Here is a 21792-nt window from a genome sequence, read left to right on the forward strand (position 1 = left end):
GCAGCCTCACCTTGGACTTCTCATTCTTCATCAGAATGAATTTGTGAGGGTCAAAACACTGCAGGCCACTTCTTTGTAAGGGTCAAAATAATGCAGGCCAGCCTGTACTTGAACGTGAAGTCTGAGATAAATCACAGTAAATCTTGGCAGATTGGTATATCTTTAATATATTAAACAAAACATATCTGCTAGAAACATTCTATTCATATAAAAATGCAAAAAGACCCCTTAAAAGGCATTTCTTTGGCATTATTTCCCTCCCCCTGGATATTGCAGGAAGCTCTGTTGATATGTCACTCGCTTGTAAACAGACAAAGTGTAATTAAGAATACAAAGCTTTTTCTCTAATACTGTCACAATGCAGCAAGCAATAGAACCACGGGGCATCAGCTGGGCTGGGGAGGCTGCAGGAGCTGCAGTAAGGGCTTAAGCTGTGTTAAATACCAGGGAAAGTGAAATATTTAAACATGTAACTGGGCAGAGAAGCCGAGGCAGGCAGGGAGTGGCAGGTTAAGCCCAGGGGTTCCCCAGCCCCGTGGGGTGAGTGGATCTCAGGTGACACCAATCCCCACTAAGTGCTTTTTCCTCCCCTGGCTTGTGGCCCTGCCAGCCCCACGACCCCTCGGAGGTAGCTACGTTATTTAACTCATTTGCAGGCGGGGAAAACTGAGGCAGGGGAGGCTGGAAAGGGCAGGGGAGGCACCAGGCTCTCACCTTCCTTCTCTGCTGTGCTGCAGCCTCTCTGCAGCCTGGCTGTTTTACCTGTGTGCTGGGGAAAAGGGGAAATTTGTTTTTCAATGAGAACAATAAGTGCTTATCTAGGTCCCAGCCCTTTGACGGTCTGAGGAAGGTCCCTAATTCCTTGGCATCATTCTCTTGCATTCCCAGGAATGGTCCCTGCTCCCGAGAATGGTCTCTGCCTTCTTAATAGCAAACCTAGGTATTTTCTGAGCCTGGAGCCTGGATTGAGGACACAGAGCTGCTCTGGGCCTCTCCCACATCCTGATTCTTTGGTGCTTTGCACAGAGGGTCAGTCCTGGCAGCAGCACATGTCTGCCAGCCCACCCCATTGCATGGCTTCAGCCTCTGAGGGCCTGGGAGCATTTTCTGGCTGTGGTTTTATTGTCTGGAGCCTTTTCTGGCCCTTATTTTAGTGTCTGGCATTAAAGCAGTGCAGACAATCACCTCACCGTGGAGCTGAGGCTCCTCTTACCTTGTGCTTGGCTTTGCACTATGGCTTTGGCACCGCGCCGCCCCCAGGGCTGGCACAGCCAGGAACACTGCAGAGGGAGCAGCTGCTCTCCAGAAGCAGCGTGCCCAGGCTGGGCTGCGGTGCCTGGACGTGAAGGGCACTTGGAGCGGTCCCTCGGCGGGAATATTGCAGTCGTGGCACGAGCGGGCCCCGGCCCAGCGGCGGGAGCGGGGCCCTCGCGGCACCTACGGCTCTGTCTATACATATATACATTCAATAATATAGCTTTGAAAAATAGACATTTCCTCTGTAGAATATAAAATAGCATTTAGGATCAATCTCAAGTGACATGCAGGAGTGATTAAAGCACGGCTGCAATTCCGGCCGCTGGCGGGCGAGGACTGCTTGGAGCCGCCGGCACCGCGGCGGGAAGATCGAAGCCTCCTCGGGGGCATGGGTGGGCCCGGGATCGTGCTGTGCCCGGGGGGACCGGAGCCCCCGGCCGTGCCGCCCATCCCTGCTAGTGCAGAGGTGACCGCCGCAGCGCTGCCCCGCCGTGCCCCGAGCAGCTCCGGCCGCGGCTCCCGCAGGAAAACGCTGCGGCCGTCGGTCCTTCCCCACCTTCACACGGTGGTTTCGCTCTTCCAGAGGCCGGTCTTCATGCCGGCCACGCTGTCGGCGCTGGCCAGGTTGATGTCGTACTTGCTGCCCTTGAGGCCGCCGTTGTGGCTGCCCACGTTGAGGGGGTAGGAGCGGCGCTTCGCCTCCCTCTCGGCGCTGCCGCCCGGCCGCAGGTTGTCCCGGCTGCCGCTCCTCCGGCGAGCCTCGGCGAAGTCGGGCACCCGCCGCCCGCCGTCGCTGCCCTCCGAGGGGCTGGGGACCGCGTCCCCGTCCTGCGGCAGCCGCGGCCCCGCGCGGCCGCCGCTGGCCGGGCTGGTCCTGCCGCTGGGGTAGCTCTCGGAGTGGCTGTTGTGGAGGCTCCCGCTCTCGCTGGACGGCTGCTCCGAGGGGCCCCGCAGCATTTTCAAGCGGTGGTGCTTCCCGTCCCGGCACGGCTTAGTTCTGCCCCGGTGGCTCCTGCGGCCGTGGAGGTTGCTGGTGTGCCTGACGGGCTTCCCGTCGGCAGCGTCCGGCTGCGGGCAGGGCGCCGGGCGGGATTCCGCCTGGCTCTGGGCTACCTGCAGGTTGGTGAGCTTGCAGCGGCCCCCGGCAGAGCCGGCGCTGCTGGGCGAGGAGGAGGAGGAGGCGCCGGAGCGAGCGGCCTCTGGCTCGCAGCCGATGAAGACCTGCGAGCCGTCCTCCGGCCCCAGCCCCGGGTGCACGTAGGCCTGCATGGGCAGCGCGTTCCGGTACGACGGGCAGCAGGAGAACCAGGAGCTGAGCACGTCCCGGCGCCGCAGGCAGTGGTGGACGAAGATGAAGAGCCCCAGCGCCACGGCGGTGACGCCGTAGAGGCAGCTGAAGACGATGTTCAGGTACCAGCGCTGGGACACGGCCGTGGCGCCGAACGTCCACAGGGCCACGTACAGCGCGTGGGTGGCCACCAGCGCCCAGAACTGCACCCGCAGAGAGTAGACACCGTCCCCCTCGGGGCAGGGCGGCCCCGAGTTCAGCGTCACCGAGATGGACCCGGAGTCCGTCAGGAGGTCACTGGTGCCGCCCAGCCGCGGCGCCGGCTCCAGCGGCTCCGGGATGTCTTTCTGGTGCGAGGGGCGGCACTGGAGGCTGAGCCCGGCGCAGAGAAAATAAATCCAGGTGACGAGCAGGATGAAAGCCACGGGGACGTAGAAAGCGCCCAGGCTGGGCCGCCACACCAGCCAGCAGCTGTGCGGGAGGAGAGGGGCTCTGAGGGGCCGCGGCGTGGAGCTGCTCCGCACCCCTGCCCTGATGGCAGGGCTCTGTGGAGCTGTGCCGGCTGCCTGGACGATTTTTTTCCCAGTATATGGATAACTCTCAGGAAAAAATTCACCGACCTTTTCCCAAACTTCTCCAGATTCCCAGTGCCACCAGTTCCCCTGCCCCAGCAGAGGGAGGCCACCCACGTGGGAGGAAGGGTCGAGCAAGGACACTTACTAGGGGTTGTTGTCGTGGTAGTTTTGGATGTTGACAGCTGCTGTGACCCCACAGATGATGAGGGGGATCCCGCCGGCGATCAGGTAGAACCTGCAGGGGAGGAAAAGCATCACCGCACACCCGGAGCCTGCGGGAGAGCACGGGCTGGGCTTGTCCAGGGGAGCAAGTCCCGCCCCAGCCCCCGGAGGTGCCCCGCGGGGCCGGGGCGGGGGGAAGGGGGGTCCGTACCGCAGCATGGGTCTGGGGGCTGCCTGGGACGTGTCCCTGTCCGGCTGCTGTGGCGCCTTCCAGGTCAGCTCCTTGTAGAGCACTCGGGCTTTCACCGCCATCCAGAGCAGCGTGGAGAGCGACGAGTAGTGCAAGATGATGCCGACCTGCGGGAGGAGGCCGCGGTTGGGGAGGGGATGCTGCAGCGCCCCGGTGCCCGTCCTGCAGCACCCCGCGGTGCTGGGCACTGCCCGGTACCCACGGCCTGGCACACGGCCCGGTAGCCGGTGAGGGTGATGCCTCCCGCGAAGACGGCGGCCGTCATGGCGATGTGGAAGCAGAGGTTAAGCAGCATGTGCCAGCCCTCCCGCGGGATGAGGATGGTGCTGCAGGAGGAAGAGCACAGCGGGCACCTGTGAGCTCCTGCCCGGCCCGAGAGAGCCACGGCTGCCTTTGGCACAAATCCTGCCCCCGGGGGCGGCACCAACAGCCCGTCCCTGGCCACGGAGCGTGGCTGGAGGAGATGTACAGCCAGGTCCTTCCTGCACACAGGCAAAGGACCAGGACCCAGGGCCTCCCGCCAGGCAGCACACTTCTGAGAATGTGCTCCCTCACTCTCCTGAGAGTCCCTGTCCTAAGGGCCACCTCACTGAGCCACCATGCCCATCCACCTTTGTCTGGCCCTTGGCACCTGGGGAGCTCCTCCCGCTGCCTACAGAGACACCCAGCCCAGCCCAGCCCAGCCCAGCCCAGCCCAGCCCAGCCCCAGAGCAGCAGCACAGCGCTGGATGCTCCCTCACCCGTGGTGGACGATGTAGGTGATGATGGTGGTGAAGAGGCAGAGCAGTAGCACGGCCGTGCAGGTGTACATGGCCGGGTGCAGCACCTCCACAGCGCCTTGCGCCTCGCTGGGGAACCCACTGAGCTCCTGCAGAGCACAGCACAGCCGGTCAGACCCCACAGCAGCGTCCCTGTGCCCCTGGCCCACCCCACCAGCTCCTGCAGCCCCCACGCTCCCCACCCCGGCAACGCCCCCGCCCTGCTGCTCGCCCCACACCTACCATGAGCACGGCCACGTTGCTGAGGTGCCGGCAGTGCAGGGAGGTGACGTTGGGCTCGCGGGCGGCCAGCTGGCACCCCTCGGCACTCCAGCCCCCCATGCCCCCCAGCACCTCGAAGTTCCAGTAGGCAGCCACGGGGTCCGTGCCCTCCCCGGGGTGCCGCAGGGACACAGCCACCGGCTCTGACAGGTTCCCCACTCCGCAGCCATCTGCAGCCACAGAGAAACCGGGTCAGCAGGACAAGTGATACCGCTCCACCGGCATCCCCAGAGGGGCTGGGCACATCCCTTAGGCACCCTGCCATCTCCCCATGATGAGCCCAGGGACGGCTCTGTGCAGCAGGAGCGCCAGCACAATGCCCCAGAGAGCTCCACCCCAAGCACCCCACCACGCTGCCCTTACAGGTCCCGGCGTAGATGACTGGGGTGGCCACGCTGCGGCGTTTGCCATCGTCGGCGAGGCGGGAGGAGTTCCCGGTGCTGCAGAAGAGTTTCCCATTACGGAAGACCAGCAGCTGGAGCTTGCAGTCGGCCCCCGGCGTGGCCGGGGCGGGGCTGGCGAACAGGCTGGGCGGCAGCTGGATGGAGGCCAGGGCGATGCTGTTCTGCGGGCGCACGGTCACTGGTGAGCGGGGGCCGAGGCCAGCCCCCCGCCCCCCGGCGCTCCCGTACCTTGATGTGGAAGCTGGTCAGGGAGATGTTGGGCCGCCCCGTGGTGCAGCGCAGCCGGAGCTGCTGCTCGGGCGTGGGCTCGGCGCCCCGCTCGGCCGGGGGGGGCCGTCCTGCGGGGCCCCCATCCCACCGCTGGAACGCCACACAGCTCAGCCCCACGTAGCTCTCGGGCTTCACCACGTACGCCTCGAAGGCGATGTTGCGAGAGATCTGCCAGCACCGCGGGGGATCATCAGCCCTGGCACGGGCACAGATCCTCCTGGCATGGCCACAGACCCCACCCAGCAGCCCACCCAACCCTCCTCCCCGAATCCAGCCCCAGCCCGTGCTCCTCCTCACCACTGCCATGTGCTGGGAGTTGCTGCCCAGCGTGTGGGCCGCGATCCTCTCCAGGGAGCGCACGATGCTGGTGCAGGCCTTCTCCTCCTTCTGAGACATCCACAGGATGTGGTCGTCCACCAGCATGATGTTGCTGGCCATCTCCACGATCACGTCTGTCAGCTGGGGACAGCAAGCAGCTCTGCAAAGAGCTACCACCATCCCCCGAGGAAACACCCCAATTCATGCTTTTCTGCCCCAAAAACACCAGGCTGCACTGGGGCAGGCAGGGGACACCTCATTACCTGCTTGATCTGGTCCACGTAGCCGATAAACTTCTCTATCATCTGAGCCACGTAGAGGACATCAACCATGTCCGAGAAGTTGGCTGCCTCGGCCGTGTAGACGCGGAGCTGGTGAGCCAGGGTCAGGGCGTTGGAGGCATTGATGGGCATCTGCAGGGCGGCACGGCCACAGCAAGGCCATGGTCACCTACTGGGCCCCCTTCAGCCCAGCCGAGCTCCCGGGCCCCCACTCACCAGCACGAAGGTGTAGAGCACGCGGGTGATGTCGTTGGTGTAGAGGCAGTGGGAGTAGTCGCCGTCCTCCCAGCGCCCGGTGCGGTCACAGCGCCGCCACGCCTGCTTCTCGCCCACCGAGCCCACGCCCGCCGGCCCCGCGGCGAACGGGTGCTGCAGGCAGGGCTGGTAGGCCGTGATCCCTGCCAGGGTGCGGGGCCACCTGCGGGCACCCGTGCACAGTGACCCATGGGCAGCACAGTGACCCCCCTGTGCAGCTCTGCCACAGGCGCCGCAGCCCCCTCTGCAAGCCGCTGCTTCCCCTGTGCTCTGGGGAGGCTGGCATGGAGCTCCCCCAAAAGCTGCTGTTGTCCCTGGGCTCTGGGGAGGCTGGCATGGAGCTCCCCCAAAAGCTGCTGTTATCCCTGGGCTCTGGGGAGGCTGGCATGGAGCTCCCCCAAAAGCTGCTGCCAGCCCTGGGCTCTGGGGAGGCTGGCATGGAGCTCCCCCAAAAGCTGCTGCTGCCCCTGTGCTCTGGGGAGGCTGGCATGGAGCTCCCCCAAAAGCTGCTGTTGTCCCTGGGCTCTGGGGAGGTGCCGTGGAGCTCCCCCAAAAGCCCCCACCCTCTCCAGCCCCGTATCCCGCTCAGCTCCGGCTGCACGGGGGGAAGCAGCGGGCAGTGGGGGGGGCACCGCTAATTTAAGCCACATTGACTGTGCCGGTAATTTATATTCCGTAAGGGCCCCGCCGGGGTTACGGCAGGCGCCCGGAGCCTTTCGTCTCATGCCAGAGAAATTCCAACACCTCTGCTGCTGGAGCCAGGCTGCACCGCCGGCACGGGAAGCCCTTCAAAAGCCGTGCCGTTAATCGCTACCAGACGCGCGGTCACCTGCGGCGAGCACAGGCCCCGCACGCACCGCTCGCTCTCCGTGTGGCACCGGCCACGTGTGTCCCCCCTGCCCGGCACCTGCGCCGCCGCGGCCCCCACCTGAAGTCCCCGCGGTTGTTGGTGACCCGCTCGGCAGGGCAGTAGGATGCAGAGGTCTCCAGCACCACAATCTCCACCTTCTTGCTGACGTTGCCCTGGGAGGTGGAGACGGCGCATTCCCACTCGCCGTTGGCGGAGACGTGGATGTTGGAGAGGATGAGCTCGCTGCGGGCACAGGAGAGGGGCTGGCACGGCGGGGCTACCTCGCAGCGACCCCCCAAGCCCGGGGACAGGGGATGCAGGCCATGAAGCACCAAAGGTGCCCACACTCGGCAGCCCACCCACGGCACTTGGTACCTACACACGTGTGAGTCCTATGGCCACGAGTGGTCATCCCCATCCCCATACCATCCCTATCTCTCTCCCCCCATTTCAATCCCAATTCCGTCTCCATCCCAGTCCCGATCCCATCCCCATTCCCATCCCGGCCCCATCCCTGACCTGGTGATGAAGGTGCAGTCATGGATGAGACTCTCCTCCACGATGACGCCCGTCTGCTCATCCTCCTGCACGGGCTCGCGGTTGTGGAACCACCGGATCTGGGTGCTGTTGTCCAGGTACGTGGCCGTGCACTGGAAGGGCAGCCGGTCGCCCTGGAAAACCACCTGGCGCAGCGACGGGATGAGGTGGTGGGTGTGCAGCTCCGGGGCTCCCGCTGCGGGGGACACAGGTGAGCCCGCGCCGCCGCCGCCGCCGCCGCCCCCGCCCCGGCCCCGGCTCACCGCAGCGGAGCTGCCCGTCCCGCGCCGCTCGCAGGGCCGCGCCACGCAGCTGCCGCGGGAAGGCGCAGGCCGTCCGCTCCGAGATCTGCGCCGGCCGCTCGCGGGCCCAGCGCAGCACCCAGCGCAGGTTGCAGTCGCACGTCAGGTACTCGGTGCCAAAGTCCCTGCAAGGGATGGTGTCACGGGGCACCCGCAGGGCTGGGCGCCCGCCGGCCCTGAGACCCTCGGCAGGGCCCCCCCGGGCACTGAAATCCCAGGGCACCAACTCACACGACTTTCAGGGAGGGGAGCTCGTCAAAAACACCGGGCGGGAGGCTGGAGAAGATGTTTCCGGACATGTTCCTGCGGGACAGGAGAGAAAGATGGCATGGAGGTGGCCAGGGAGCTGCTGGGAGAGGGGACACTCCCAGGCCCCATGATGTGTCTGCACACCCCCTCGCTCTCAGGAGACGGGGACAGGGCTGGCCAGGGTGTCCTCAGGGAGCCACTTACAGTCGGAGGAGGTTGGGGAGGCCCTGGAAGACGCTGGCACTCAGGCAGCCGATGCGGTTGTTGGAGAGGTCCCTGCGAGGTGAGTGGAGGGGCCATCAGGGCTGGGGATGCCCCGCTGTCCCCGTGGTTGTCCCCAGGCCAGCCCCGGGGCATCCGAGGGGCTGCACCGGCACTTACAGCCGCTTCAGCTCGGGGAGGCCGAGGAAGGCGCCTGGCTGGACTGTGCTGATCAGGTTGTTCTTCAGGTCCCTGCGGGGAGACAGGCACAGCTCTGGGGGTGTGCTGCGGGGAGCCCCATCTCCAGGCACCGGGGGCAAGAGCACACCCCTCCTACCCCCACCCCCATCCCCTTCCTTGGCCCCCCAGGCACTGCCCACCCCCTGCGGGGGCCTCATGAGCAGTTTGCCATCCCATTTCTCTCTGGTTATCTCTCCGAGGGATGCAGGGAAGGCGCATCCGCCGCCCCCGGGGGGATGCCAGCCCCTGGGCACACCCTGGGTGCCCTGCGGGGCATCGAGTGTCCCCTGGCTGGCACTGGCTGCTGGCACCGGCCCCGCATTGCTTCCGAGCAGCCGTATCCCGGCGGGTTATCTCCTGTGTGTGCGATAAGAGCACGGCCCCGGACAGCTCCTTTGAGCAATTAGCTTGATTGCGGGCACACATCTAATGCGGGGCTCGCCTGGCACATACTCGCGGGGCAGCTGCCGGCAGGATGAGGAGCACTGGTGGCATCGGCCACTCTGGGCAGCCCCTGGGACCCGCGGCAGCTTCTGCTGAGCACCGGCGCTGTCCGGGAGAGGAAATGGGATCCATACGGATCCGTGTTTATTTATAGCAGTCCCCGCAGGGCTCGTCGCTGGGTCTCCCGCTGCTCTGCCTGCAGCCCTGGGGACGCTCCGTGAGCCACAGCCCCGCTGGAGGGCCACGAGCCGGTGGCCGGGATGGGCAGCGCTGCGACCCCTTCAGCAGAGCCGGGAGGCGAGGGGGGGGTCCCGCCGGCGAGACGAGAGGGGCCCCTCGGTTGGAGGAAAGGCAGCCGGCGTCATCCCGGCCCTCCGGGCTGATGGAGCAGCCCTGCCCAGCGCGCCCGCCGCTCCCGGCGCCGCTGGCGGACGGACGCACGGCCCGGCAGCGGCAGGGCAGCCAGGAGCGCGGGCAGGTGTGCACAGGTGAGCGCTGGTGCTGAAGGAACAGCTCCGCTCACCTGCACCGCCGCCTGCACCAGCAGGAGCCCCTTGGCACGAACACCCGTCCTGCACACCCCTGGCTCGTGCCCAGGGCGACCGCCGCTGCCAGCCCCCCGTCCGGCTGGGTTTCCCAGGGACTCCCACCCCCAGAGCACCCCCGGCACACCCTGCCAGCCAAAACACATCCAGCGACAAAACCTGCGGCCCCTGGCTCAGGTCTGGGGGGTCTGGGTGCTGCAGGGACCCCCGGCCAGGGATGGGACCGGCCGGGGACCGTGCTGGGCCCCAGGGGTTTGCAGCCAGCCTGGCGCTCGGCCAGCGGCAGCCTTCCTCACTCAGGCACTTCCTCCCGCGGGCCGGGGCTGCTGCTGCTGATTTCCGATAAGGCTCCTCTTTTCCCTGCTCTGCGCCTTTGCCTTTGCATTTCCTGCGGTGCCGAGCCCCCTCCTCCCCCAGCCAGTGGCACGAGAGCCAGCGGTGGCTCAGTGCCACGTGTGCGCGGGGACACCCCAGCAGCACATGTGCATGGGGACCCCAATCACCACGAGGGCACAGAGACCCCCACTGCAGCAAACCCTGGCCCCAAGGACCTGAGCCATCCTGATTCACTGCCCCGAGCAGGCCGCGGTGAGCCCACAACTCCCTGTGCGCCCACTGCAGCCCAGCAGACAGACGGACGGACGGACAGAGTCCATCCCTGTCCCTGCTGTCACCCACCGAGCCCCCTCACATCCCCCCAGGGCCGTTCCCAAGCGGAGCTCTGCTAATGAGCCGCCGCCGCATACCGTCCCCGCTCAGACTCATTAATCTCATTACTCCGCTACAAATCACTGCAGATGCCAAGCCAGGGGGAGGTGGTCCGTGGGGGCACCCCTGACACCCAGGGAATGGGCTCTCCCCCCTGCGCTGGGACCCCAAAGCACCCACGGTGGGTGCGGGGGCCTTGCCAGCCCCGGCTGGGTCGCGAGGGGCCCCGCAGCCCCCGCGGTGTCCCCGCCGTGCAGCACGGGCTCTCCATGGGGCACGTCTGCGCCAGAGCCACCCGATGAAAACAATTCTGCCTCCTGTCGAGGGCAATCAGGCGAAGCGGCCGGCCGGGCTGGGGGAGCGCTGCCCACCCGCCCCAGGCCCCCTGACCCCGTGGTGAGCAGGAGGTGACCCGGGGCAGCTGCTCTCCCAGGATAGGGCGACCTTCAGGCACGCAGAGCCGCGCTCCTCCCCTGGTGTCCCCCGGCTGCTCCTTCCCGTGTCCCACCATCCCTCCCGCCCTCGAGGCCGCAGTGCCCGGAGCAGGAGGTGACCCCACACCCTGACCCCCGCTGGGGAGGGCTCTGCTACGTGGGATGCTCTCCCCAAGGTGAGTGCTTTTCACTCACCCCAAAAAACATCCCGTGGGGGTTTCCACGGGAGCCCGCAGAGCGCAGGAATGCGCGAGACCCTCGCAGGGCCGCGGCGGGAACAAAACACCCTCAGTGCCGGTCCCCGCGCCTGCATACCTACAGATCAAACCCATATGGGGGCCATAAATCTCCCCTCCTCGCAGCTCTCTCCATAGAGATGCCTTTCATGGAGAGATAAGAAAGTTGACTTTGTTCGGGGGGACAATGTCTCTTTTCATACCGGCCCTCACGGAGGGGCCCCCCCGGCGCCTCCCGCCCCACTGCAGCTCCCGGGGTCCCCGGGATGCCCGGGGGTGCCAGTGGCAAATTCTGCGCTGCAGTGCTGCTCCTGCTGCAGCACATCAGGGGCAGAACGCGAGTGATGGTGCTACCAGCCACCCTGGAAGCCCAGCCTGCACTCCACTGCCCCCCACCCTTCTGCCTGAGCCCCACTCACAGCTTCTCCAGAGCCTGCAGCCCGAAGAAGGAGCCGTTCTCCAGCACCGTGATCTTGTTGTTGCTCAGCAGCCTGTGGGAAGAGCAGAGGGAGAGCAGCAGCCCTGTTACCCCACCTGCCACAGGCCCCAGCCGTGCCCTGGTGGCCCAGGAGCTGGTGGGGAGGGAGGACAGGCAGACAGACCCCCACAAGCAGCCACGGCCCCGGCTGTGCCCCTGCGGTGGTGGCCACGGAGCTGTTCCCTCCAGGGCCAGGCTTGCATGGACAGGCGGGAACAGGGAATGCAATGGCCCTGTGGGGATGCAGGAGCCGCGCAGGGATGCTCGGTGTGGTCCTCATGCCATGGAGCACACGGGCTGGCTGCCAGGGGATCCCTGTGGTGGCTCTTGGGGTGAGGAGTTCCTTGTGCCAGAGGTGACTCCCACCCCAGCACCATGGGGGCATCCCAAGGACCTGCAGCCGGAAGGGGCCCCCCAGCTCCTGATGGTCGTTGTGGCGTCCCAGCAGTGAGATTTAACCCCAAAACAAACAGCTTTGGTGACCAAAGGGCCCCTTGCGGGGTGACGGGAGTGGACGGAGGGCACCAGCACCCGGCGATTCAGCCGGGAGCTTATTAAAGCTCGTTAGTGTAATTAGCAGAGCCAGACCCCGCTCTCGGGGACCAGCGTTGCCGCCCCGGAACTCCCGGGCGGGCACGGGCGACGCCAGCGCCGGCAAAGCGACCCGGAGACGGAGCGGGGGCCGGCGGCAGCCGGGCCGGGCGGGCAGCCTGGAGGCCTGGCCGGGGGAGCCGCTGCAGAAAGGGCTCATTGAGGGCCGGGCCGGGGCTGTTTACACACGGGCGGGCCCGGCGGCCGGGCTGAATGGCCGCTCTGTGCCGCGTCCGGCCCCGCCGCGCCGCGCCGCGCTCGGCTCGGGCAGGACCGGGACCGGGACCCGCAGCCCCCCGCAGGCTGGGCGGGAGGGAAGGGCCGCGGTCTGGCAGCGCGGCCCCCGCATCCTGTGCTAATGAGGAGCCGCCACCGGGCACCGGCGCGTCCGCGGGGCCCTGGACCCGGCGGCGGGGAGCGGAAACGTCCGGCGGCCCCGACGGCTGCAAATTGCTTCCACACGCCGGCGGCGGAGCTGCCGCGGCCGGGGCCGTGCCTGGCCCTCTCCTCCCCGCCGGGAGCACTCTTTGCCGGGGCTCGGCTCGCCGCAGCTCAGCCCGGGACCCTTCCCAGAGCAGGGGACAGCTTCCAGGGATGTTCCCATCGCTCCTGGCACAGCCCCGGCAGCCCGTAGCGCGCCCCAGTTCCCCGCCACGGCATCGGTGCGGGCTGCTGCTCAAGGCCGAGCTGTCCCCGAGGGCTCCAGGAGGTTTTCATCCCAGCGGCAGATTTCACAACCGAAGGCACGGGCTGCGCCGGGGCATGCAGCCGCGGCCGAGCCCCGGGGAGGCTCGCTGGGACCCCCGGGACTCTGCACCTCTGCCACAACACCGCAGCTCCTGCCCTCAGAGCTCCTGACTTCCAGCAGCACCATCGGCTGCACCTGGGACCTGCCGCCCTAGCCGGGGCAAAGCCACCCCCGGAGCCCCTCCAGGAAAAGGCCGAGACCCCCGCACGCCTCAGGGCACCCTGCAGGAGCTGCCCAGGTCCGCCCTTTCTCAAGGAGAAGAGATCCTTGACTAAAAGGAGGGATTGGCACAAAAAGGCTGTGCTGACAGTGACAGTTTGCCCAAAATTTTCCCCCCAGTAGAACTTTTCCTGGGTAGGGATCCTGGCTCTTTTCTTCCTTGTCCCACAGAAGCCATCTGGGTCACACTCCCCAGTTCCAACCCACATCCTCCAACACGGGCTTGTTTTGTTTTCTCTAGTTTCATGGAGATTATGTTCCAAATTGTTTTCTGTTTGGGTTTTTTAGGGATTTTTTGGGTTTTTTTTTCGCCAGGAAGTTCTCATCAGGCTCCATGGCACTTTCCATTCCCACATGTCCACAGGCAGCAGAGCCATGTGTGGGTCCTTGGCACTGTTCCCTTGCAGGGTATTAGCTGAGAACCCCCAAAATACAAAGGGATCAGTGAGCCCACGAGGCCACCCCAACCCAGCCCACGGGGGCCTGGGCCAGCAGCCCCTGGGCCACGCTGCAGGCCCAGCTGTGGGGACAGACCCAGAGCCCCCCACTGCCTTTCAAACCCCGAGAGACCCCGGGAGGAGGGACTGGGGAGGGGAAGGGGCTGCAGGGCTGTAACCCCCGGCTCACCGGGGCCAAGCTGCTGTCGCTGGCCTGCGAGATCCGGGCGGGGCTCGCAATGGTTTCCCACACGCTCCCCGAGGTCTGGGGGTGCAGAGGCGGCCCGGTGCCCTCCCATCCCACCCAGCTGCAGGCTCGGCAGGCCATGGAAACAGAGCCGTGGCCTTTGGGGCTGTTGCTCTTCTCCCAGCTCAGGCTGGGACCCCTCAGCCCGGCAGGAGCAGCCCCAGCCCAGCGCGGGAGGGAGGGCTGGGGTCTCACCCCCAGGTCTCGGTGCTCTCCAGAGCCCTCCCGCCTCCTTCGGGAGCGGCTCCTTCAGCCTGCCCGGTGCCCGGGGACCCTCCGGCCCCGCGGGCGGGGGGCTCCTGCCGGGACAGCCCCGCCACGGGGACAATAATCGCCTAATTGAGCGGCGGCTGGAAAAGTCCCTCTGGACAATGCGGGGATTAAGGACTGGAGCACGGAGTCAAACGGAAACGATGGGGGATGCGTGGGGGGGATGGCGGGGGAGCCCCAGGGAGCATCCTCCCATCCCGGGGATCCAGCCTGGAAGGGGTGCAGCATCCGTGCTCCAACCCCCCCGCGCCAGGGCTTGGGGGGCTTGGAGCCCTCGAGGCTGCCGGCAGAGAGATACAGATCCCTTCTTCTTCTCCTCCTCTTTTTTCATCTCAAAAAGAGGAGCCAAAAGTGAAAAAAACAAGCTTGTTTTTTCAAGCGTGCTGGAATCCACTTGGATAAATAACAGCTCCAGAAACTGGGCTGCTGAAACAATAAACTTCCTCTGGACCCGACCAAAAAAGGACGCGGGGAGACGGTGGCTCCCCAGGCCGGGCCGGGGAGGCAGCGGCGTTCCTGGGGGGCCGCGCTGGGGGCGGGGACCGGCCCGCTCTGCTCTCCAAGTGCATTAATTCAAAGCATATGCCGGGAGCAGATACGGCGCAGGCTGCGCCCCGAGCACGGCTCGCTGCTCTGCACAGGGATTTCGGGAAGGGAAAAGAGGGGCCCCGGGCTGCTGAGAGGTGCTGAAGGCTCTGGCAATGAGAAAGGCTCTGGGGGCGGCAGGATCACGGAGGGGGGCACGCAGCAACCTAGAGGGACCCCACGGAATCCCAGGGGGACTCTGCAGCATCCCAGAGGGGCTCACAACATCCCTGGGGGGAGCCCACACTCCAGCAAGGACCCCACAGCTCCCAGAAGAAACCCTGCATGCCAGAGGGGACCCCACATCTTGTGGGATCCCCCCCTCCCTGCTTTGTTTGGGTGCTCGGGGGCTCTTCCCCTCCCTGTGCTGTGCCCGGGCGTTTCCTCAGCCTCACGTCACGCTGGGCTATTTTGGATGGTGAAAATTATTGTTCCAACCCTCGGCTTTTGTTAGCACAGGAAAAATAAACCCTGGAGAGAGGGCGAAGCCTCCCGAGCCAGCCTGGGCCGGGATGCTCCGGCACACCGGGCAGCACCACGACCTACAGCCCTGGAAAACCCAAACCTGATGGAGCTGCAGCCCAATGAACAACAAATAAAAAGCTGAGGAAGGCTTGAGAAAGAAACCATCTGCAGGGCCCAGGATAGAGCAGCCTTGGAGCAGGGAGTTCAAGTAGAACTGGAAATTGGTCATAAGTCAAAGCCCTCTATTCCCTGCAGACAATCTGTAATTTCAGTGCAATCAAGCTGTGCACATAAATGAGGCCTGTGCTGGGATTCCACATCTGGAAGAGGTTTGGGCTCCCGCCCGTGTGACAGCGGGGCTGGCCCAGCCTCTCCAGCCCTCGTTAGGGATGTGGCGCTTTTTCCATGGGGCGATTAGCACAGGGGTCAGCTGGGGGGATTACAGCCTCGTTAATCCCTGTCTGCAGCACCCCGGCACCTCTCAGCCACGCTGGAGGGACGGCCGGGCCCGAGAGGTGCCAAATCCCCTGGTCCTAACCGGAGCAGGATGTGGGGCTGGGGGCACACCGTGCCCCAGGCTGTGCTGGTGCCAGCCCTGCCAGCGCAGCCAGGTGACCCCTTTGGGGCCAGGGATCAGAGCGGGGTGACAGCACAACGCGCCGAGGCTGGCACCTCTCCTTCCTTCCCAGAGGGGGCTGGGCACAGGAGTGGCCATAAACTGGGGTGGGTGCTGGAGAGCACTCGCCGAGAAACCTCTGCTGGGGCTGTAGGGGATGTGTGGGCATCACCCCCGTCCCCAGACCCACAGCCTTCCCTGGAGATCCCTGCGAGGGGGCGAGGGGAGAGCAGCCGCAGCTCTGCTCTGCCGACACTCCCCGGCAGCCACCAGCCCGTCCCCTGGACACTGGGGCCGTGCCGAGCCCAGCGGAGGCTGCAGGGCAGGTCCCTGGGGCCACAGGCAGCCCCCACCCCTTGTCCTTGGTCCCCCATCCCTGCCCTGCCCGCCCTGGGCGATGCCAGCGCGCTTTCTCAGGCGCGGGGGGTAAATGTGCAGCAGCTGCAGCACAGGATTCCTCAGTGCAGGCTGATAATTAAAGATAAATACAGCGAGAGTGTGGGAAAAGCCAAATGGGAGGCGGGATGAGGGACGCACGGGGTGACAGACCTCCTGCAGCCACTGGACAGAGCTCCTGAAGCTTCTCTGGCCGCCCGGCCGGCCCCAGCCTGGGCAGCCGGACCCGCGGCCGGGCCAGGGTCCCTCCCGCCTGGGGCTGCTGGGAACAGCCTCCCCCGTGCTGAGCACTCCAGCACTCCTGGTTCCAGGCTGGGCCGGATGAGCGCTGGAACACGGCTCTGCTTTGAAGTGTCACTGCCCCAAACACATTTCCTGCAGCAGGGGCAACAGCAGCGCCGAGCACCCTGGGGACAGAGGGGACCTGGCACCCTGGGGACAGACTGGGTCTGGCACCCTAGGGACAGAGGGGACCTGGCACCCTAAGGACAGACGGGGTCTGGCACCCCGGGGGTGTAGGACCCTGCTCACACCCAGCTGATCCACAGAATTCAAGATTTGGCTGTCCCAGCAGGATGTCCCCAAGGCACGTGCAGCCCTTGCCACATGCCTGGGCCCCTCCACTCCCTGCCTGCACCCCAGTGGCTCCAGGAGACGCTCCCAAAGTCGGAGCCTCTGGTTTTGATTGTTCCATCTGGAAAGGGTTTGGAATAAATCATGTTTACTGCACGAGAGCAGAGCCAGGGTCACCGCATATTTGTAGGTTTCTGCCTACGCCTGTAGGTTTCATGTCACGTTTTAGTGGGATCGTGTAATGCCCTAATGCTTCTGCACGGTCATCCTGGCCCCTCCAAGGGAGCCCCCAGCACAGGCAGCACAACCCCCTGCCTCGCTGGGAGCAGCTGGGGCGGGCACTGGAGCAGGCCTGGGAGGTGGGATGGGATCCTTTTCCCAAACACAAACTGACAAAGGACCGAACGTCCCCATGAGTGCTTGCGAGGGCTGACACATCAGGAACAGCCGCAAGAGGAAAGACATGAAGAGCAAAGCTCACAAGTGTGATGGAGAGCCCAGCTGTCACCTGCCTGAGGCCCCCCAGTGTCCCCCACCGAGGGAAGCCCAAGACACCCAACAGTGCTGCTGCTCTGGGACAATTTGTGCTTTTGGTGTGGCCGCTGCACTCAGGCCCTGCTCGTGGCACCATCCCGCAGCACCGGTGTGTTCATGGCCACGCTGCACACGGGGACAGCGGTGCCAGTGGGGTCACCTTCGCTGCCACCATCGCCCCAAAGCAGCAAGCAGCACCCGAGAAACCAGGGCAATGGCAACACGGCCCAGGGGCTCGGGCATGGGAGAGCAGACAGGACGAGGCAGCCGCAAGCCCAAGCTCTGCAGCGTCCCAGCCACCCCAGGCAGGAGGGCAAGGTGGGAGCCGGGCTGGCAGCACAGCCGGGACAACGCTCCGGGGGAAAGCCACGCTCCCCGCAGCTGCAGAGCTGCCAGCCCAGCCTCCAATCCAGATTTTAACTCAAACATCTCCTCTGGAGTTATAAATAAACCCTGCAGCGAGCAGCACACGGCTGCCAGCTCCAGCTGAACCCCAAGCCCCGGCACGGGGGCCGCGAGGAAGAGGAGGCTTTACAGATCGAGCAGCAGCGCTAGAACCTCTGCACAAACGCCAAACCCATTAACCGCTCCTGATGGCCTCTCAGTAAATATTTCCAGGGACAGCAGTCACTTTCAAACAAAAACATGTTCGCCAGCACGCAGAAACGCTGCGGAGGGAAGCAGGAGAAGGAGCCCGTTTCCTGGATTTCCACCTCACGTCCACACCAGCCCCGCTCTGCCGCGACGCCGTGGGGACAGCGGGGTCCCCCCGGCAGCCCGGAGCCACGACACCCCTTGAACGCGATTTAAACCACGCTGCGCAGCACCGAGCGACGCTTTCGCGGGTGCAGAGTCGCTTACTGAGAGGAAAAAGTCACTTCCCTGCGCTCCGGAGCCCGCGGGGCTGCACGCCCAGCCCCGCGCCCCCGGTTCCCGAGTCCCGGAGATCTGCCCGGCACCGGGCGATGCGGGGGCTCCCGCCGCGCGGCTCCAGCACGGAGAGGGCTCGGCGCGACCCACGCGTGGGCTCTCGTCCCGCTCAGGGCGCCCCGGGGCGATGCCGGGCCGGAGGGAGATGCCCGCGAGGAGATGCCCGGGGCCGGGTGCGATGCCCGGGACGCTGCCGCTCGCGGTACTCACAGCGTGACGGTGCCCTCGGGCAGCAGGCGCGGCTCGGGCGGCGCGGGGAGCCCCCCGCCGCTGCAGACCACCCTCCGCCGGGGCGCGCCGGGGCCGCCGCCCGCCTTGGCCCGCTCGGCCGCGCACTTGCAGCCCAGGCTGAGCGCGGGGCAGCTCCGCGCACCGGCCCCGGGGCCGCTCAGCGCCGCCGCCAGCAGCACCAGCGCCGCCGCCCGCCGCATGGCCCCGGCCCCGGGCCACGGCTACGGGCTCCGGCTCCGCGCCCGCCGCCGCCCCGCTCCCCGGGGCGGCTCCGGCGGCGCCGCCTCCCCCGCTCGCCGCGCTCCGCCGCCGGCCCTGGCGCCTCCCCCGGCCCGCCCCGGCCCGCCCCGGCCCCGCCGAGGGCAGCGGCTCGGCCCCCCCGACGGCACCGGCCCGGAGGAGCGGGGGAAACCGCACGGAGCAGAGCGGGACTCCCGCGGGCAGGAGCCCGAGCCCCGTGGCGTCCCGCAGGACCGAGAGCGACGGTCCCCGGGTCCCACGCCAGGCCCGGAGGGCTCCGGCTGATCCCACCGCGGGGCCGAGCTGGAGCCTGCGCGGGTCAGAGCCCACGCGGTCCGTGTGGCCACCCTGCGGTGCCTCGCTGCGACATTCCCGCTGTGACAAGCACAGGGCGCCGTGTCGAGGGTGCTGACACACACGTGGGCCCGGCAGATCTTTGTGTGATTTTTTTGGGGGAGTTCTCTGGGGTTCCACAGCCTGCGAGACACCGGGACCCCACGCCTGGAGGAGCTCCCGGCCCAAACTCTCTCAGTTCACTCCGTGGTCACGCTGCTCTGTCCCCTCCCAGCCTCCGCTCTGCAGTTAACACTCGTCCCCCTCGGCTCTCCTCTTTGCTTCACTGCTTTTCTCACTAAGTTCAATATTTTTCTTCCCGCTCCCCCCTCCCGCGTCCCCGCTGCCTCTCGCCTGGCTCCAGCCCTCTCGGCCGCCCGGGGCTCGGCTTCTCCGAGGCCACGGCTCGAATCAAAAGGGATCAAAAGCCGGCAATGAAGTCTGCAGGACCCCGTGCCAGGGAGCGGAGGAAAAGGGTCATGGAAGGACGACAAGACGACGCTGGGAATGCGGTTTCTCTCCAGGACCATCAGCTCCTGGAGGGGAAGAGAAATTTACTCCTCTCTCCAAATAAATACAGCCCGCCATGGCAGCGGGCGCCGGGGAGCGGAGAACTGCTCAGCTCCCACCCCGGGCTGCTCCCACGCGTGCTCTCGGTCGGGAGCACAAGAGCCCGGAGCCCGCAGAGCTCCCGGCCCGGGCACCCAGGCAGAGACAAGGGCTGTGGCCCCGAGGGCTCTTCCGTGGCCAGTCCCACCCCACACACCTCCCACCTTGGCACTGGGATCAGCTGTGGGGCCCAGAGCCCTGGAGACCAGCATCATCCTGCTGGTGAAAGAGACAATGAGGTGTCCCACGTATTTCCGTCTTTTTTTTTTTTTCTTTTTCTTTTTTTTTTTTTTTTTTTTTTTCCTTCCCGTTTTTTTCCACTGAGCAGAATTTTCCCTGCCCGGGTCTGTCCTGCACCATGGAATGACACTGTCCCAGGAGCGAGTCCTGGCACAGGACACCCCCAGCTCATGGAGCCTCTGGAGAGGGTCTCAGGGACAGGGTGGGATTGTCCTGGGGTTGTCCCATGCACGACCAAGAGCTGGGCCCAACAATCCTTGTGGGTCTCCTGCAACTCAAAACATTCCTTGATTCTGTGCTGGTCCCAGGTCCTGCAGCTGAAGCTGGAAGATGAGCAGGAAGCTGCTCGTGTCCAGCACGGATCCTGTGAGCATCAGCCCAGCAGGGAGACCTCCCGAGGCCCCACGGCGAGTGGGGACCCCCCTTCCAGCACTGCACAGAGCAGGAGTGGGCTTCCCTCCCTCCTATGGGGGCACGAGCCTCCAGGCTGGAGCCTGCTGCTCTCCCTGGGCATTCCCACAAGGGAGAGAGACTCCTTGTGTCGGGCCCTCAGAGCCCGCCCAGCACAGCACCGCACAGGGACACCCCAAAACACCTCAGGGTACCGGGCCAGCCACCTCCTTTCACTGGATGACCCTGAAATGAAAAAATCTGCATCTCCAGGAGCTCCAGTACCAGCAGTGGAATTGCATCCATGGCACTCTGAAGCAATCAAACCTCTGTGCCTGCTCTTCAGCATTTCAGACTCTAAACTCCTTCCAAGAACAGTGAGAACCTTGTCCAAACTGCGATGTGTGGAATACCCTGCCCCAGCCCCGCTGGAGGAGAGGAGCTCAAGCAACACTTTCCACATGCTTTGAGCCTGAGAGTTCGGGTTCTTTCAACTGCTTCCAAGCCCCTCTCGCTGCCTTTCCAGCCCTGACCCCTCCTGATGCCTCCGGCCCAGGAGACAAGGCAAGCCGTTTGAAACTCCATCGCCACAGTGCTGGATGCCAAATCCCTGCGTCCCTCCCTCCCACTCCAAGGTAAAAAACCTCCTTAAGTGCAGGCACAGGGAAAGACAACAAGCACGAGACTCTCTCAGTTCCTTTCACTGGGATCCAATAAAAACCTTGGCAGCGGCCGTCCTTCCTGCCGGAAAGCCGATATCCCAGAAATAAACACGCTTCCCACTTTGAAGGGCTGCAGGGGGATCCGAGCTGCTCTGGTGTCCCGGCTCCCACCTGCCCGCAGCACCCAGGAGCAGCAGGAGCTGACCCCAGCTCCTGACCGCTGCTGCTTGGGCCCTGGTGCCTCCCCGGGGGTGGGGAGGACTCATTTCCCAGGAGCCGGAGAAGGAGCAGCGGCAATCACCGTGTCCAGCATCACCAGCGGGTTTCTCCTCCTTGGAATCAGCCGAGTCTGCCCACGGGCGTGCTCCAGCCCCCAGGAAGTTTCTCACCACAGAGCACGTGAAGTGCTGAGGCTCTGGGGGGTCAGCCTGGTCCAGCCCCCATCCAAGGGACATGTGGGAAAAGGGTGACCCCAGGGGATCCCTGGGAATCCTGGGGCCGTGCCTTCGCTCCAGAGGGGACAACGCCCGCACCAGCGGCCGCTGGAAGTCAGGAGGGCGGCGGAGTCCTCCAAGGCAAACCCCACCCGGGCCAGGGCGAGGCGCGGAGCCCGAGCTGCGCTCCCAGCGCGGCCGCGGCTCGCAGGGACGCAAACCCGGCCGGGGGCGGGGGCCGAGGCTCCGCGCGGCCCTTTCGGAGGCCGGAGCCTTTCATCCGCGGCCCGCTGGCCGCGCTCCAGTGGCCAGCAGCTCCCACCTGCCGGGGAGCCCTGCCGAGGGAGCGGGCGGGTGGTCTGCGCCCGCAGCCCCGCACTGGTGTCCGGTGCCACCGACGCCGCGTTCCCGCACAGCCGCCTCGGGCTCCAGCCGGGTGCCCCGGGAGGTGCCCTCGGGCAGCGCCCTCTGCTCCGGCCCTGGGGAGGCGCAGACGTGTGGGAAGGGGGAAACTTCCGAGCACGAGGAGAAAAGTCAGCGGGAAGCTCCACGGATGGGAGAAGCAGCTGCAGAGCAAGGAGCAGAAGCTCTCGAAGATCCCCGCTCCTCTCCAGAGCCTTGCCACCGCCCAGCTCGGGCTGTCCCTGCACCCAGGCTGCTCCCCGATGGCCAGGTGGGCAGTCCGGAGGGAGCCCCGAGAGGTGTCCTGGGCAGAGCG

The 21792-nt window shown here is 65.8% G+C and overlaps 1 protein-coding gene across 1 annotated transcript; it reads right to left on the reverse strand.

Moving 5' to 3' along the window:
• Nucleotides 1–143: 143 nt before the first annotated feature.
• On the reverse strand, nucleotides 144–18382 carry ADGRA2 (adhesion G protein-coupled receptor A2). The gene is made up of 19 exons (XM_031506757.3): nucleotides 18146–18382; nucleotides 11266–11337; nucleotides 8420–8491; nucleotides 8243–8314; nucleotides 8021–8092; nucleotides 7751–7914; nucleotides 7470–7683; nucleotides 7029–7193; nucleotides 6062–6263; nucleotides 5828–5977; nucleotides 5544–5705; nucleotides 5205–5414; nucleotides 4936–5137; nucleotides 4534–4742; nucleotides 4273–4400; nucleotides 3735–3858; nucleotides 3494–3639; nucleotides 3266–3355; nucleotides 144–3016 (listed from the first exon to the last, which is right to left on the reverse strand). Exons 1-19 carry the CDS (start codon nucleotides 18364–18366, stop codon nucleotides 1816–1818), a joined length of 3876 nt encoding a protein of 1291 aa, XP_031362617.2. The 5' UTR covers nucleotides 18367–18382; the 3' UTR covers nucleotides 144–1815.
• Nucleotides 18383–21792: the final 3410 nt, after the last annotated feature.

This window comes from Lonchura striata, chromosome 22, assembly GCF_050655825.1.
Source record: "Lonchura striata isolate lonStrDom1 chromosome 22, ASM5065582v1, whole genome shotgun sequence".
Taxonomy (NCBI): Eukaryota; Metazoa; Chordata; class Aves; order Passeriformes; family Estrildidae; genus Lonchura; species Lonchura striata.